Source organism: Elaeis guineensis, chromosome 14 (assembly GCF_000442705.2).
Source record: "Elaeis guineensis isolate ETL-2024a chromosome 14, EG11, whole genome shotgun sequence".
NCBI classification, from domain to species: Eukaryota; Viridiplantae; Streptophyta; class Magnoliopsida; order Arecales; family Arecaceae; genus Elaeis; species Elaeis guineensis.
The window spans coordinates 56,850,324-56,869,005 of NC_026006.2; the positions used below are offsets into that span (position 1 = coordinate 56,850,324).

Sequence of the window (18,682 nt, forward strand, 5' to 3'; positions counted from 1 at the left end):
CTATAATCAACCCTGTGGCAAATCGAGAGCTATGTGGTGGTAGTAGTAGTCGGAAGAATCTGAAGCAATGGATGGCAACAGGCAGCAGCAGCCTGAGAAGAGTTGGTAGAGAGCAGAGATACAGGGATATCTCAGGTAGATTGTCAGATAGTGGTTATTTCAGGGGTTTAAAGGATCTCTTGAGTTCTAGTGAGAGCTTTGTAAGAGTAGCTTCTAGTTGAGAGAGATTGTATATAAGGATTGAGAGTGTGAGGATCTCCTATTGTATTTGTTCCTTTCTTATAATGAAGCTTTGCATGCCCCGTAGAGATGAATCTTGGGCTGATCCATGTACTTGATTTTTTTTTCTTATTTTATATTTATTTTTTCTTCTTTCTTTCTCTAATCTAGTGCAATGCAAGTGGTATCGAAAAAATCTTGTGGTGGTGGTGTTTTGGCTAGACATCTCCAACAACTGATATCAGAGCTTAGGTTGTATTAATGCATGATTGCCCAGATCATGATGGTGTTGATTGAGATTGAAGAAGATGGAGACAACAAGTTCAATCAAGGTGGAGATAAGTCAGTTTGATGGTAAGAGCAATTTCTTCCTCTGACAGTCGAGGGTGAAGGATGTGCTCATCCAGCAGGGGTTGAATCGATACTCTCTTGTATAAAGAGATGCCGACTACCATGGAAGTGATGGTTTGGAAGCAGCTCTAGATGCAGACAGTGAGCACAATCTGCTTGTACTTAATAGATGATGTGGTGATCCATGTGCTTGACGAGACTTCTCGGACGGTGATGTGGTCGAAGCTTAAGGAGTTATATATTGCGAAGTCTCTTACCAACACTCTCTTCCTCTGGAGATAGTTCTACCAGCTGCGAATGTCCGAAGGATAGAGCGTGCAGGAGTATCTAAGCAACTTTCAGAAGATCCTCACCAACCTCCTCAGTATTGGTGAAAAAGTGGAGAAGAAGATCAGGGCATTGGTCTTGCTATCATCCCTTCCTCCCTCTCTCGAGTCCTTAGTAATTGCTTTTCTAATAGGAAAGAGCACTATTAAGATGGAAGAGGCGACTTCTGCACTTCTCCAGAACGAGGTTCTCAGGTGGGAGAACTGGACTTCGAGTCCAGGCGGTGACTCAGTTATGGCAGTGACTGGAGGATGTGGTGGCGGAAGATGAAGCGACAGAAGATCACCAGGTGGGCGATCTAGGGCCAGGATAAAAGACTATAGCAAGATCAAATACTGACAATGTGATGAGTTGGGGTATCATGTCAGAGATTATCCTCAACTCAACAATCGAACGATGGCTACTATGGCGGCGACTAATAGTGACACTGAGATCGTTGGTGCACTTATGATCTCAGATGAGGTATCTACTCTTTTCTAATAGTGGATTTTAGACTCTGCTTATTCTCATCATGTCTGTTGCAAAGAGAAACTGTTTGAGTCCCTGGAGAGTAGTGAGGGCACTATTTGCTTACCAACGGATCGAGCTGTGCGATCAAGGGCATTGGGACGATCAGCATGGAGACACATGACGGAGCAGTGAGGAAGTTAGGTGAGCTCCGATACATATGCAGTTTCAAGAAAAATCTAATTTTTTTGAGCAGACTAGATTCAACCGGCTACAGATGGAGAGTTGATGGAGGAATTCTGAATGTCATGCATGGCAATAAGATCGTGATGAAGGGAAAGCAGTATGGAGGACACTACCTCTTGGTAGAGAGCCTAGTGCAAGGTGGAGCTCCAGAAGTAGATGGATCAGGTATGAGACGGGAGACTCGAAAAGATGACAAACGACATCACAAGATGAAGTTCTTATTACTGCAAGAGACTACCTCGAGCAGGTCTCAGGTCAAAAAGGATACAGCACGTGATAGACATGGGATCGAGCGTTCGGCTTGACTCCTATATTAGTTCATCCATGAGCAGCAGGTGTTTGCTCCAAGACATGGGGGTGAGAGATGAGCTTTAAAAATTATTGTGGAGGCCAAATATCGAGTTGAGATGGATATTATTGAGGAAACACCTCAAGATTCTGTCCACAATAAGCCCAGAATAAGGTCCAGGACGATGAATGAAATCCAACGAGCCCAAAAACAGCCCAAATTGAGTCCAGACAGAGGAGATACGCACGATAGAAGACCAGCACGGAGGCTGGTGGTGGGCCAGCGGATGCACGAGCGCACGCAGGAGTGCATGGCCCAGCACGCTGGTGGGCCCAGCATGTGGGCGCGGCCCAGTGTGGGCATGCATGAGCATCGCCCAGTGCAGGCTCAACCGTGAGTGCAGGTATGCATCCCGCTTTCTTACACAGTCCATACGTGGTTGTGAATCGGGAGCGTTTCCCGCTCCATTTTTTGAGGTCCATGGTGGACCAACGGTGTTTCAGAGTCGTTTCTCATGGTTTATGAGAGACTTCTATGGATCGGGTAGCCTGTTGCGCAATCTGACGGCTGATAATGATTTGTGGTCATGATCTGAAGGCTAGGGACGCTGTTTGATGCGATCAAAAGTCTTGAGACATGCAGGACACGGGCTGGATGCAGTTTTGGGGCTATAAACAACCCCATGGCAAACCGAGAGCTATGTGATGGTAGTAGTAGTCGGCAGAACCTGAAGCAGCGGACGGCAGCATGTAGCAGCAGCTTGAGAAGAGTCGGCGGAGAGCAAAGATACAGAGATATCTCGAGCAGACTGTCAGACAATGGTTATTTCATGGGTTCAGAGGATCTCCTGGGTTCTAATAAGAGCTTTGTCATGGTAGCTTCTAGTTGAGAGAGATTGTGTATAGGGGTTGAAAGTGTGAGGATCTCCTCTTATACTTATTTCTTTTTCATAGTGAAGCTTTTCATGCCCCGTGAAAGTAAACCTTGGGCTGATCGATGTACTTGATTTTTTTCTCTTATCTTGTATTTATTTTTTCTTCTTTCTTTCTCTTGTTGATCGAGTGGAATGTGAGTGATGTCAAAAAGATCTTATGATAGTGGTGTCCCGGCCAAACATCTCCAACAAACTTAAGTTTACTAAAAATAAAAAGGATGGTGACTTAAAGTGGTCTACAAAGTCAGCCTTATCACTTCTAACCGGCATGCTTCTCCCTTGGTACCTGCACCGAGGGATGCACAAATGACGGGTTGGATCTCGTTTCGCTGGGCTTACAGCTAGATGTTTAGTAGCCTTCCCATAAGAGCTAGGATTAATTGCATGAGCTTCAGATGCCACATATCTGGTAGATGTTTCACCCTTTGAAGTTTATTAGTCTACATCTCCAACTCGCTTGTTTCAAATTTTAAGAGCTAACCCGAGAAAGTAGACAAAATGTGTGGATCATATTATTTGCAATTTCCATTCAGTCATTTCCCGTAGATTTTACCCTGTGACAGGAATGAAGTGTGTTTCCATTGATCTTGGGTGACATGTTCCAAAGAATGCTACAATTCTACAAGCTTGTTTGACGTAATACATATTTTATCAAAATTGTGAGGGTCCATATGGACATATATATAATTTCACATCAATTATGTATTAAATATATTTTAAATATTTATATAAAATCAAAAAATCAAATAATATCTTCTAATTTATCTTCTGGATAAGATCCTAAATTATTATAAATGATACCAGATCGAGTGGATTTGGTCCATGTAAACCAGAGGACCATGCAACATAGCTCCATCGAGGTAAGGAAGATAAGACTTAAATAGAGAAAAGATGTGGCTATTCATGCAGATATATATTTATCCCATATCAATTATGTATTGGATAAATCTTAGCTACTTATATAGAATTAAAGAATCTAAATAATATCATCTGACTGATCTTTTAGATAAGGTCCTAAAATATTATAAAAAAAAAAATTGATTGGACCTGATTTAGGGTGGACCAAGGATAATTAATATGTTTTCCCTCTTTAACAACATGCACGCATTACCGTATATTTAATACTGTCGCTCCTTCGTAATACATGCTATGATGTATTTAATGCCTTCTAACAAATAAATTACGCTTGGTTCATTGTGAACCAGGTCCAATCAATAATTTCTCATTACAAAAACAGTAATCCAATAGGGCATGCATGATTTGGTTGCCGGTACCGACAATTTTATATATTAGAGCAGGTGCGCACGTGTTGTTGAGAATAATAAACATCTATTGTGATGATCTCGTGGTGGCAAGAACGATAACAATGTAAACACGGCCGCTAGTGTCAAACAACGCGGCCACGAGTGTGATGATCTATTGCGTTGTTTGTCTTGAATTTTTAATTACTTTTTTTTTTTTTTTTTTTTTTTGTGTAAGAACAAGGAGCCTAAACTGTATTAATAAGAAGGTAACAAAACTTTTATGACATAAGATATAAAGAAACCATATCTAAAGTATGTTGTATGATCATATCTATGGATATTCTATAATCATATCCATAGTTTAAAAAAGTAAACTATTTTTTAATATATAATCTGCAATACTTAGAACTAGTTTTAATAGTTTGCAATGCTTCGCCCTAGTTGCACCGAACTTACACAACAAAAGATTAGGTAAAGCATGGCATGGGTGCGTGGATGAGTCCAGTACATGAATTTACTAGACTGACCCAGATTTTAACAAAGTCCAACGTCCTTGGATTATTTATTTCGTAAGAAACTACCAGTTCACATTATTTACTTCATAGGTCACAGTTGCCGAATGAACATCTTATACTACTTAACACGTAGCCCCCAACTGTTGGATCATTTATGTCAGACCAAGGATTTAAAGATGCCCTGGTCATGATCTCTACAAGACAACGATGCCCATTGCCGAGCTTTGTGAAAGCATGGGCTGGCATCTCCCATGCTGAACTCACGTTACATTACTCTTGGATATGGCCAACAGAAGATATATAATTCCACTATTTCGAGGGTGGATATACAAGCGTCCTGCTGCATCCTTTGCTCATGGATATTTGGCGCATGGTTCTCCATTTAGTTCAAAGTAGATTTCTTCTGGCCATGGGCAACCATACAATTAGAGAGTATTATGGTGGAGAAGAAAAAATATTATTAATTCTATATTAATTATGAATCAAAAAAAAATTTGATTTATATAGAAAGATATGGTTCGTGAGATATTTTTTAAAAAGATAAAATTGTGAGCTTATAAATGAAATTATACTCGTACTTTAAACTATGATTCATATATCGTACCCCCACGCAGAATCTCATGAAGGGTTATGGTTGCACACATTCCTTCACGCCAATTCATTGTTGGATCACCCACTAATTGCTTTGAGATTTGTGCGATGGGCAACCCAACGGTGGATTCCCGCGAAGCAAGTGAGCCCTTCTTTCGCGGGAAAGATGCAAACCTATCCCTCCCTGAATCCACCGACCCTGCGATCCAGAGAGCAGCCATCCACCGCAACTCATCGGTCATCATTCACTACCGCTTCGTGGTCACGACGCTGTCTGACATAGCCAGCAGGGGCAGCCTTATAATCCAATCAGCTCCTAACACGTAAAAATCCACCGGTGGGTCCCACGTGCCCCTTACCCGCTGACAGCAGCTGGTCTTTGTCAAAGGCCGAGGCCTGACCGGGTGGGAGCCCGTGGCCTTCCCGGTGCAAGTCAAGAACCAAGTCTTCCCCCGCTGACCGGCTGCTCCCGGTGAACAGGCCCCCCTCCTTTCCCTTCTTAACCCTCGGCCCCGTCCAGCGGTGTTTCCCGGTTGCACGCTTTTACTCCCGGCGACCACCCACCGACTCGTCACCTCCAAACCATCAATGCCGAACGAGACTCCATCCCAACCGTCCATGACCTCCTCCTGAACCGGCCGGTCCATCTCTGGAACGGACTACCGGGTCCCATCTCTCCCTCAGGTGTCCACGCCCATTTAATCCGTAGTCCACACCCGCGTCCGTATGCGTCGGGCCAGCGTCATCCTCCCCATCTCTCTCCGACACGCCAAATGACCAAAATATCTCTCTACCACCCCTAATCCACCAACCTACCCCTCTACAGTACTTCACTGCCGAAGCCCCAAGTTACCAAAATACCCCTACCGCCGACAGCCTAGTTTCTCAAAGGACGCAGCGGATCCGCTGAGCCCCATAGAGGGTATTGACAACCTCCAACAACGTATCATCATCAGCCACGTATGCTGCCCGACACAGGCGCATCCGACCCGTGCTCCACGAGGCGAATCATTCCTGACAGCATCCACCGGCTCAAAGATGCATGCCGCGTCAGCAACGAGGGTAATTCCGTCTTATGGGAAATCGAGCAGTCAGGGTATTTTGGTAATTGTACATAGGGTAAGCCTAGTTTTTTATTTTTTTTTTTGAGAAATTACCGTTCGAGAAGGGCAATTAACAAATACCGATTTTCCCCTTTCCTTGGCGGGTATTAAACACAAGAGGCGAGAAGGACCGATGGAGAGAGCGAGAAAGATCAGAGCGCTTTGACAACAGGGAGGAAAGAAGCTGCGAGTGGAAAGAGAGAGAGGGAGAGAGAAAACAAAAACCAGAAAAAAAAAAAAAAAAGGGAAAAAAAGAAAAAAAAGAGAGAAAAAGGGGGAAAAATCGGTGAACACGATCCGAAGACGAGGGGAATCGATCCTTTTTAAGGCGTTAATCTCTCTTCATTCGGCCAATCGCGCTCGATCGGGGCGCTCCAGAACATTCGGGAGGCTTCTAGAAGACCAGCACGCACGTCCATCCGCGTCCTGGCATGGAGCTGTACGGACGGAGCCCCGCAGCGGAGGGCGCCTACCCGGATCCCGACACCGGTTTGGAAGGTAGTTGCTACTTCTTTTCTTAGATATTTTCCCTGATTTTTTTCCCCTATTCTTTTTGGATTTTTTTTCCTTTGTTTTTTGGGGTGTAGTGGGGTGGAAAGGTGGGGGAGTAGTTAGGGTTTAGAGTGAGGGGATTGGGAGTGGAATTGGGCTGATGAGAGATGGTGGTTTTCTCTTGTGTTGATCTCTGTGGTAGAATCCATGTGGAGGTTGGGATTGGCCGGCGGCGACTTACCGTACCCGGAGCGGCCCGGGGAGCCCGACTGCGCCTACTACATCCGTACCGGATCGTGTGGTTATGGCGAGAGGTGCCGCTACAATCATCCCCCCGATCGTGGAGCGGTAGGAATCCTTGGACCTTCCCCTTTCAATTGATTCAACTAGGTCTCACTGTAGTCTTTTCAATATTATAAGTTATGTTGCTTGCAATGTGGGTGGTTTTATCGCTTTTGAGTTAATTTGACAGTAGGTTTAGTTCTTTGATTACACTTTTTATTTTTGAGCTATTGAATCCAGCAAGATGTGAAATTTCCATGCTTCATAGCTTTTGCAAACAATTGGGTAATCTTTTGCTGAATTTATGGTATGTATGATGCCTTATCTAGCTAGCCAGATCTGGAAGGACTGGAGTAGTGGAGTATCCCGAGCATGTGGGACAACCTGTATGTGAGGTAGGCATTATATTGTTTTCAATTGTGGAACTTGGCATGTTAGCTTAATCTCAAACACCATAATTCAGTAAAACAAATTGAAATTGGACCATTATGAAGGTGAAATTTGTGGTTTAGTGGATGCCAACCTTTTACATGATGTTTTGCAGTACTACATGAAGACTGGAACTTGCAAATTTGGTTCTACATGCAAGTACCACCACCCGAGACAAGGTGGTGGATCTGAGCAGCCAGTGTTGTTAAATTATTGTGGATACCCATTACGGCCGGTTGGTGATTTTTTTTGTTTTCATTCTAGATTTTTGTTGATTGCTTTATTCTTTGATTAGCGGGTGTTATTTCATTATTTTCATTTAGTTTGGTCTTACATTGCTGATCTTGGTAGTGGGGTTACAAAATGTAGGGTGAGAAAGAATGCTCCTACTATATGAAGACAGGACAATGCAAGTTTGGTTCAACCTGTAAATTCCATCATCCACAACTTGGTGGTGCCTCAATGCCTCCTGCATCTATGTTTTATCCGACGGTGCAGCCTCCTTCAATTCCTTCACCTCATCAGTATCCACCTTTGGCCAGTTGGGAAGTTGGAAGGCCTTCAGTGTTGCCTGGAACATACATGCCAGGATCTTATGGTCCCATGTTGCTTTCTCCTGGAGTTGTTCCAGTTCAGGGTTGGGGTCCCTATCCGGTTTGTAAAATTCTCTTGCTGCATAAGTTTGCCTTCTGCTTATTACCATGTAAAGTGATAAGAGAGTGAACTTGAGGTATCTTACAGTGTGCTCTTCTATATGAGCAGGCGCCTTTAAGTTCAGTAGTCTCTCCAGGTGGGCAACAAACTGTTCAAACAGGACCTTTGTATGGGCCGCCTAACCAGGTAAATACTTCAGTCCCTGCCTACCAAGTGCCATATACCTCGTTCTCTTCCTCAGCTGGGCCTTCAAGCAGTAGTGAGAGAGAACAAATGTTTCCAGAGCGACCTGGCCAACCTGAGTGCCAGTTCTACATGAGGACAGGGGACTGTAAATATGGAGTGACATGTAAATACCATCATCCACGAGACTGGAGCATACCAAAAACAAACTGTGTGCTCAGCCCTCTAGGCCTCCCTCTTCGTCCGGTATGCATCTCCACCTGTTGTTAGTCTCTTTTGCAACATAAAATATTGGGCTGGTTCCCTAATATCTAGAATTGAAAATGTTATCTTTTATTTTAAAATATACTGACTGGGATGTGCAGGCCTATTTGATACTTGCATTTGTAAGAGTGCTTAAGCTAAAAGTTGTAGTACAACGTGTAACTTTTATTAAATCTTGAGCAGGCTGAGAATTCGTTATTTTCCTAGTACTCTGCATAAAAGTTTCTGGGGTATTAAACATAAATCAATTTCCTCGTGGAACTTATTTCCTTTAGAACATCTAAAACTTATCATGATCAAGGGGTATGCTATTAGGTAATATGAATAATGTACCTACTATCTAGTAAGAGGAAATGCTTGAGGCACATATGCGCATCTAGGCATTTAAATTCTCATTTCAGTTTGACTTCATTCCCTTCCATTATTGCTTCACTCTGAAGGTTAAATTAGGTCCATTTGTAGGGGGAATCCTATCATTTCTATAACTGATAAAATTCTTGTTTTCAAGAATTTTGAATTGCATTATATTTTTCTTATACGGACAGTTCTTCCTCAGCTACCTCTAACTAATAAGCTCAAATTTGTGAAAGGACACATATAAATTGGCGAAGGAATGCAAAATTTTGTGATAAGAGACATAATTTGGAGAATGATTGTCTTCTTATAACCAGAGCATTTGTTTATTGCTTTGCATCCTTTGAAAAACTCGTAGGTTTGACTTGAAAGTGGTGATTAGGAATTTAAATGAGAGTAACAGTACATATGAGAGTTCTAAATCATATTATCTTGGATGATTTAAATGAGATTTTCACTGGGAGATGACCCTGTGAATATTTGGCTTTAAAAATGGATAGGCATGCAATACCAAATCACTTGTGTGAGATGGCCAGTGGGAAAGGAACCCTATTTGTGTTCATAAATTTGAGATAAAAAGCATAAGGACTTTGTAGATGAAGAGGTGTTTAGAGGAATTGTTGGTTTCTCTGGGATCTTAACTAATAATGGTGAACTTGCTGACATGAGATGCTGGACTTAGCTTAATTAATTACTAATAGGGTGGAAGAGAGGTGTTTTATCTGTCTGAAGCTACAGGGAGTTCCGTGATGTGAACAAAGAGAGATTTAAAATGAAGTGGAGAAGTCTGAATTAGGGGGATTTAATTTGCATTTTAGTTAATGACTTGGCACGTTATCAAGGACTATGCAACCAAAAATTTATGGATTTCTTTATGATTGAACATCCTTAAAAGGAGCAAGTCGGCAAACCATTCTTGTTGCTATCATTTGTAGAGCAGGCAAATACATTTTAGGATTTAAGACCCTTTAGCATTATAAATGTATTTCTAGAAATCATAGCGTTTTTATTCAGTGAATGTTTATCAATACTGTCATTCTTATTTCTTTCAACCATCAATACTCCAAGAAAGTCTTAGTTTGTCTAACAAGGTGACTTGAAAATTTTGTATGACATTGTGAACTAGAAGCACCTTTAGTGTATTGCGACCCAGATGGGTTTGAGGAAGTTCAGCTGGTTGAATAAAATATTTGTTGTCATTGTCAATTCTATGCTTAATCTTTATAGACATGCAACAGCATGTAAAACCAAGTTTTTCTTGGAGATCAGTCTTGATGTTATTTACTTGCTAAACCAGGTATGAAGATTGAGCTAATTATATAGAAGATATTGTCAAACATGTCCTTGTGAATTTGGTGTATCGTTCTCTTTGATTGAAGGGAATCTAACACCATTCCCAACCTTGGTGTTGCCCAAACCAAAGGAAAAAAAAAGGGAACTCATGAAAAATTCAATAAATTTAAAAGTAAGCGACTGATTTATATGGGGTTTTTAGTGATATAATGAGGAAAATTCATTTGAACTTGAGGGATTTCAGGTAGTTAAATCATATCATTGCTTTTTATGAGAAAGAATAATGTTAATTGAAGATTGCTTTCATGTGTCATACTAGAAGCGAATATGTGAAATGCCAAAGCTTAAGCTAGGCATTTCTCTTGTTATGAGGCAGCTCCTAACTGCATAGGAGAGAAATATAACTCAATGCACTCAAGTAATTCCAAGAAAGTTGAATTCTTATGGCATGCCACATAGATGATTATAATAATTTTCATTATTTTGTCCCAATACTTGTGCACAAAAAGTTAACAAGAATTCCTTTCATGTTAACTTGTTTTAGCTAATGATACTTCCATATTGATAAAACATGGAGATGTTAAACTTAAAAGTCAAGGCTCTCAAATGAGTGGTTTGTCTGTGAGCATCTTATGCTGGCTCAAAATTTTGCTTGCATAAGTTTGAAATAGGAATAAATTATATTGTATATTAAAAAAAAATTATTGTGAAATTTTATTTTTAGTTATAGTTAATTAAAAAGTTGATATGATTTATATAAAACGAATACATTTCAACCACTACTAAAATATAAACATAGAAATTAGCTCAATATATATATGTGCATGTCTATATGTATGTGCATATGCATGTCTATGTTTATGTTTTTGATAGTCATGTGGGATGCCATTCTCTCATTAGATCTCTTAAATGAGCTGTTTGTGAGCTGCTCAACTGTGGCTTGGAACTCATTGAGTCGGCTTGTTCTCAACTTTACAAAATGAGTTGTGCTTCAGCTAGGCCTAGTTTGCTCAATCTTGGCTTGTTTACAGAGCTATTAGAAGCCCTTTGGTTAGTAAAGCTGGTAAATTAATAGTGCATCTATGATTGTTTTAATGAATAATAGTGCCATACATTGCATGATATAGCAAAATATTTGTCAAGAATTACACATTCCTAGACAAGAGGAGAAAGCAAATTTTACAACAAATAAAGATGGCCCTATCAATGAAGAATGGGCCATATAATTTCTTAGGGACTTTTAACATGAGCTGTGTGAGTTGGAACAGTAGAAGATGGTCACAATCAAGGTGTGAGTACTGGTTTTGGTACCCATACCGGCACCCAACCAGTATAGGCTGTAGTGAGTAACAATACATTGCATTCCTTAGTAACTTGGTACAGGGTGCGCACCACTTACCAATTTCCTGGTATTCCAGTGTGGTAATTAAGGTAAGGAATGGTACCCAAAGACTTAGTCTCCATCAAACCCAATGGAATGTGTGGATCCAAAGCGCAGTACTAATTAATGGAACAAGCTATGATTTTCTGCTAGCAGATATCACACAAGCATGAATAAATTATGGAGCATATAATATTCTTTCAAAAATCATGGAGCAGATACAACATGCACCTAAAATCAGCCCATTTTTGAAAGACTAAATAAGATATTTTTTAATATAAGTGGTTGTGCAAACTATGGTTTGAGCTAGAAGTTTTTGTTTAAGGCTCGAAGGTGCTGTACCTGCTTTCTAATCTCTTCAGTATCCTGCTACTGTACATGCTTCCTATGTGGGTTTTTTAATTTAATATTTTTTGAGAACCTTGCTTTGCCTACTCCCACACCTGCATATGCTTTTGCAGCCCCTTCTTGTTTAGGTAATAAAGCTTTATCAAATGCAACTAGTTGAAGCTTCATCTTCCAAGTTGCTGTTTCCAGTGGATTAATAAGATGCTGTTGTATTGTCACATAATTTTTCTTGTAGCATGCACAGATTTCACAAAATATCTCATCTGCATTCTCCACTATCCCTAATCATTTGCTTCTGCCATATCTGACATTTCTTGTCCTGCTTCCCGATAATAGATGGTACTAGTACGCATTCTTATGTCCTGAGACCTATGAATTCTTGTTACCTTGCTTAAGAAATCTGGATATATGACTTGCTTATTGACTGAAGCCTTTCCGTTATGTTAATAATATGTTCAATATCCTACTTGTTAATGTAGTCTTTATTGGTGAATTCTGAAGCAAGGTTTGGCATTTCGGTATCAGACCACATACCAGTACCATACTAGCATCATGTCGGTACACACTGTATAGGGTGGGCTCAGCATACTAAGACTCAGTATACCTCCTGTATCGAGTATCGATTTGGTACCAATATGGTACGGTATGCTCAGTAGAGGATGTTATACACCAGTATGGCAAACCTTGTGAATTTAAAGTATAATGGACTTACATATTGTTGATTAAGTATGATATGGCATGCTTGAAAGAATTTTTTTTTTTCATGAAAATTAGATAATGCCATTTTAGTTAGATCTAGGGATTCTTAGTAAGATGCATTTGCTTATTACAAGTAAAGAAGAATATCTTATGTCGTTCCACTGCTAATTACAGCCATAAATCAACCTGTTGCCACATCAGTCATTTCATGGTAATGCTGACCAATTACTCTTGCAACACATCACAGGGTACAGTTCTAGCTTCATTGACTAAACAGCTATTTCATTTTGATATCATCTGCATCTGGTTCAATCTTTTTTTTTTCTCTCTTTTAACAATCTCTGCTGTCGAGAAATTTTTTTCTAACCTTAATTTTATAATCAGTGGCTAGAGCTTTCATTTGGGGCTTTGTGATCGAACAATACCTGGTTAATCCAGTACTCTTTTTTTTTTTTTTTTTTTTATTGTGTGCACCATTTGCTCGTTTGCAAATTGTTGGCATCTATCATGGCATCTGATTATAAATTTGAAAATCCTTGAAATTTCCTGTGAGATTAAAAGATTCAAGATGGATTACCTGTTGTTAATGGGTTACTGCCTCATGTAAGAAGTAAATTGTTTATGCTCTGCACTCCATTGATGACCTTTGTGGATGTGATTAGATTTGTCAGGTCAAATAAAAATTGATGCCTTTTTTAACCGAATAAAACTCAACTAATTGATGTGGTCGAAGCAGCATTGTACAACTGAAAATTTCATGTCATTTGAATGTTTGTTTTCTGTTATTCTGATTGATGGATATAAAATACACACTCTCTAAGAGAGAGATTGTACACATGGCAAAACCACCTTTCTTGCAAAAAAGTATGCCTCCACATAGGTCATCCGGTTGAACCAGGTTGTCTAGTTCAAAACACTGAAGTAGGGGCATTGATCTTTTGGGCTTGCTCGACTGTTGGATCCTATGCTTTAACATGAACTTCTGCCTGTTGGATGCTAGCAATTCATGTTAAGATTGGACACAGCTACATTGCAGTATAAAGGGCTTTATCTAATCCCCAACCATCTCTTTGAAGAAAACCTTCAATTCTCTGCTCTTTTAAGTTTCTCTCTTGTCAGCCCCTAGAATGCTCTCCTCTCTTACTATGTTTTATCTCGAGGCTATACTGGCTAGGGAGCAGGCTGGTCGACAATGAAGTGTTGAAGTCTCTCCCTCTATGTACCTTAAATTGCAATAATGACTGAAGGCACACTGTCACTTTTCTTAATGAAAATTGCATAGCAAATAAATCTATAAATTGTAACTTGTCTTCAGAATTTTAATCCATGGGAAAAATTTCACAGTTAATTTTTCGGGCTTTTGTGGAAATTTCAGATTATTAAGCATGTATACTCAGGATCTTCATGATAGTATGTTTGTGATTTTTGGAGAGCTCTCTCCCCTTTCTCTCCCTATCTCTCTCCTCCCCTCTTCTCCATATAATCTTGTTCATGACAGTAACAACATTTACATGCGTGGGCTAGCTAGCTTGAGTCTGGTTTCAGGTTAGCTCTGGGCCATGTTGGAGCCCAATATTTGAAGACTGGATGATTGTAGGACCAGGTTTGAACTTTATAATTGCAGGACAAATGGGGGTAGAATCAGGCTCAAATGAATGCTTATAGTTCTAGGTTAGGCATGGTCAAACTGTGGCTTAAGCCTGGCTTAACCAGTTGGCACACATTCAATGGAGACATCCTTTATGCAGGTTGCAATACTATTATTTTGTGAATCATATATGAATGTCATACTTTATCGATTCATATCTTTTTATGATTTTTTTTTTTTTGAAAATTTTGAGGTGTTCAGGAAGACTGATTTCTCTACAAACTATATTGCCTGAAGTATTTAAGGTGAAAGAAGATCCCTTTTTCCATGTAGAAAGTAAATTGGTGAACAATATTAGCAAACTTATGAAATATCCAAGCTTTTATTGAAATAGCAATGTCTAACACATTCTTTATTATCTTGAAGCTTTTCACTATTTGCTTCCACAGGGATTTATTTACTATGAAAGAATAGGTGATCCTGGCTACTATTTTTTGGTTCATTATATCTATACCCACAAAAATTATCTCAGTTTTCAGTTTCTGGGACGGAAAAATAATGCACTTCAACAATTTTCTATTTATTGTGTTCTATTGAAAGTTTTATCCTTGTTTGGGCATGATGGAAGACAAATATGATCCCAAACAAATAGTAGGATGAGAAACTTGAGACTATGAATCAGATCTCTTTTTTTTATTTTCTTCTTGTGTGAAGAAGAACAACTATTTAGTTCATATTATTTTTCCAATTTGTTTTATATTGTTTCCTGTCTTTTAATTTTATTTAGTTTCTTTGAAGGTTTGAAGTTTTTGTTCAAAAGTATAAATTTTCCATTTCATTTAGTTTTAGGTGATCTTGAGCTCCTACAGATGGCGATTGCTAAAAAAAATGAATACAGAAACATGATATTTAGAATGAAATATGCTAGAAATTTTTCAGCATAAGCTGCATCGATTGTGTAGGTTAAGAAACGTTAGCGTGATATGATGTTATATACTAGTGTTTCATATAGTAGTGAACATAAGCAATTTAAACAATTAATGATCCATTTATAGCAAGCTCTATGTCACCAAAGAAAAGAAATCAATAACATACCGCAAGCTTCTGTTATACTGCCTCTAAATGCAGGTGAAGTTTCTCACTTGACCATTTGTTTTGCATGAAACATGTATACTGAAATTGTATGTTGGGCAACATTTTCCTGGATAAGTTGTTATTTCCTCTATTCTGAATTCATTGTAATGTATTTCCCATATCCTTGTGTGCGAGCAATTATCTAGTTTATTTTAGTAAAGCGAGTAACAGAAGTTGTGTAGCTCCTGTAGCAAAATCTATTACTTGATACAAGAGCAAAGAGAGCTTGGAGAGTAGCTTAAAAATAAGTGCAGTGATTGTTCTTTCAAACTTCTAATGTCATGCTTAGAATCCTCTTAGGCGAGAGAACATTTTCTGTAATTCTTGCATCAATGAATCCTATCTGTTTAGATGCTTAATTTGCTCTCTGACAATTGCACTATTATTTTGCATTGGCAAGATCTTACAGAGTGAAGATAGAAAAAGGTAACGAAGAATGTGAAAATAAATTGTCAACAACAATAGTATAAAGTCCTGCATCAAAACATCCCTTCTTTTGTCTTTCAGAAAATAAGGTTCCTTTATGTATGACTTCTATAAAATAATCTGTTCCCATTTGAAGTGTTTATTGGTGCTAGAATTTTCTTTATTATGACAATAGAGTTATTCTCTTTATTATGACAACAGATTTATCATACCTTTTTTTATTTTGTTGTCATTATTAACTGAGGGTTGTAATAGTTTCATAATTGTAATGAATGTCTGATTGTTTTGACAGGGGGCTCAGATTTGTGCGTTCTATGCTCAACATGGAGTATGCAAGTTTGGGCCGACTTGCAAATTTGATCATCCAGTTGGAACGTTGAGCTACAGTCCCTCTGCATCTTCCCTTTCTGATATGCCTGTTGCTCCCTACCCAATTGGATTCTCTGTAGCGACTTTGGCTCCATCCTCATCATCTTCAGATCTACGGCATGAATTCATTTCTAGCAAGGAGTCTTTCTCTAGCCAAATGCCACTATTTGATAACACATCTAGTGGTTCTGTTGGTTCAATTTTTTCAAGGTCGAGTTTCCTACCCCACACCCTCATTCAACCACAGGCTTCTATGTCGAGCAGCAGCAGCAACACAGCTCATGGTGGTGAGATCTCTAGTTCAAGCTGAGAAGATCTGAAGCATATTCTTTTCAAATTTTTCTTCAAGACTAGTTTGGAACTCCAACACGTTTTACATTGTTCTTGACACGAGTGAAGATGCAATATATTCATGTATTGTTTCTTCAGGCTCTCCATTTCAATTCTTCCTTGTTTCTATCATCTCTTCCAGTTCTATCCCATGCTCTGAATAGCCCTTGTTCATACAATCTTTATCAGCCCAACAACCTTTCCCACTCAAATAAGCTATAGCCAACATAGAAGAGGCATAGCAGAATACTAGGGTCTTCCACCTTTCCTTCCAATAACTGCAACAGGAAGCCCTTTGATAAATTAGATGCCAATTCTGTCTGCTTGCTGTTGTCATTCATGCTTTGATCTTTTTGAAATGAAAAAGGATCATACATGTCATGGCTTCTCCCCTACCCTACTTTCGTCAACAGTTCCAGCTTCATCTCCTTTTGGTTATATAATTCTTCACAGCAGGCTACCAGTTTCTGGCTTTTAAGCAGGTCTGCATGTGTAGGGCTGCCAGGTTTTGCCTCTTCCGGTTGACCAGGTTCTTTGTATCTTTTTCATATTTATTTGGAGCGGAACTTTATAGACTTGAATGTAATCATATGATTGCTGCCTACCTGAGGGACAGTGTTGACATGAGAAATTCTGAATGCTTAATTTAATCAGCCACGGAAAATCCTATCCATTTCTATGTTGTGTTTGGATGTATAGATCGATCTTGATCGGATTTTAGACATGATCAGCTCTGTATTTGGGTTTGTTTCATGCTTTTTGATCAGGATTTTTTGGATTTGGGCATGTTATTTAATAATAAATAGCTCCATAATGTAATTCCATCTTTTAAATGTACTTGAAATAAAATAACTTTTATCCAGTGGATTTTTCAATTTCATAATTAAATTGTTCATTTTTTCCACAGTCGGATTTGGTGGCTAATTTTCTCAGCTGCAATCACTCACTCTGGCACTTTTTTGTTCTTTTATTTTTTTTATTTTTTAATGGAAAAATTACGGGTGCAAAGTCGAGTAGCCATAGGAACTGCATGTGACCAGACTAGGGGGCTTAGGGTTTTCCTTTTCTTTTTTCGTCCTTCCCAAAAAAATTCTCGTGACCCAACTACTACTTTTTGACCAGAAAAAATGTTCGATCAGATCAATTGAGTCAATATCAGTGGTCAATAAATAGAGAAATGGGCCTATTGAGTCAAAATATTTAATACTTTAAACCTACCATCAGTAACCCAAGTTGACATTTGTAATCTATTTGGGATTATAAAAGATAGAAGGACCGGCCATCATAGAGCCAACTCAAGCCAATCATCTTCCAAGGTAAATAATGTTAGCCAAATCCGGCCCTTTGGATATCTGATTCAATTTATTCTGATTAAAATTTAAAGTGGATATGAATTTTAAAAGAAAAATCCGAAGTTGATATAGGTCGGATATGGTTAATAGTATATTCTATTTTGAATTTGACTCATGTCATGTTCATTCATCCAATATCCAACATAAAATCTTAGCTATTTGAGCTTTTCGTATTCGGTCACTCCAAGCCTTCCAATCAATTAGAACTCTTAAAGATGAAGAAAATAAAAAAAAATTGAAAAAAAAACTCTCCTTAAGTTTTCCTATTCAGTCACTTCAAATCTCCCATCCAATTGGGATTTTTGAGGATGGAAAAAACAGAGGAAAAATGAGGAGAAAACGATGAAAAAATGAAGATAAACAAAGAAAAATTGGAAAAAATTGGAAGGTAAGATCGTTTTTCACATAGATTGTCACTTTTTTTTTTGCCTCTTTTTTTTCATTTCATTTTTTTTTTGAGATTTGTGGGAAAGAGAGCACCGATAGGAGATTAGGGGTTTCTTAAGTCCAAGTGGGATTTTTTTTATATTGGGCTACTCCAATCCTCCCATCCGATAGGGACTCTTGAGGATGGAAAAAAAATAAAGAAAAAATTAGGAGAAAATGAAAAAATATCAAAAAAAATATCAAAAAAGTAGAAAAAAAAAAAGGTAAGATCACATAGATTGTCATTTTTTTTTCTTTTTTTTCTTTTTATTCTCTTTTTTCGGAGATCTATAGGAAAGGAGAGCACGTGTGGGAGATCGGAGGGATTTCTTAAGTTTTGGGATTTTTTAAGATAATTTGGTTCTTGAGGTTTTAAGAACTTAATCTTAATAGAAGCACGATTGTTTGTAGG

At 38.8% G+C, this 18,682-nt stretch overlaps 1 protein-coding gene across 1 annotated transcript; it reads left to right on the top strand.

The window, feature by feature from the left end:
* Positions 1-6,399: 6,399 nt before the first annotated feature.
* Positions 6,400-17,169, top strand: LOC105057524 (zinc finger CCCH domain-containing protein 5). Its single transcript, XM_010940176.4, has 7 exons — positions 6,400-6,764; positions 6,961-7,106; positions 7,370-7,435; positions 7,585-7,704; positions 7,839-8,123; positions 8,232-8,552; positions 16,086-17,169. The coding sequence occupies exons 1-7, from the start codon at positions 6,698-6,700 to the stop codon at positions 16,470-16,472; spliced, it is 1,392 nt and encodes a 463-aa protein (XP_010938478.2). The 5' UTR covers positions 6,400-6,697; the 3' UTR covers positions 16,473-17,169.
* The last annotated feature ends 1,513 nt before the right edge of the window (positions 17,170-18,682 follow it).

Bases quoted from the DNA above. Each gene is read 5' to 3' on its own strand.
- LOC105057524 (XM_010940176.4), top strand. From the start codon at position 6,698: ATGGAGCTGTACGGACGGAGCCCCGCAGCGGAGGGCGCCTACCCGGAT. The intron at 6,765-6,960 runs GTAGTTGCTACT...TCTCTGTGGTAG, and splicing joins TCCCGACACCGGTTTGGAAG to AATCCATGTGGAGGTTGGGA. The intron at 8,553-16,085 runs GTATGCATCTCC...TTGTTTTGACAG, and splicing joins TAGGCCTCCCTCTTCGTCCG to GGGGCTCAGATTTGTGCGTT.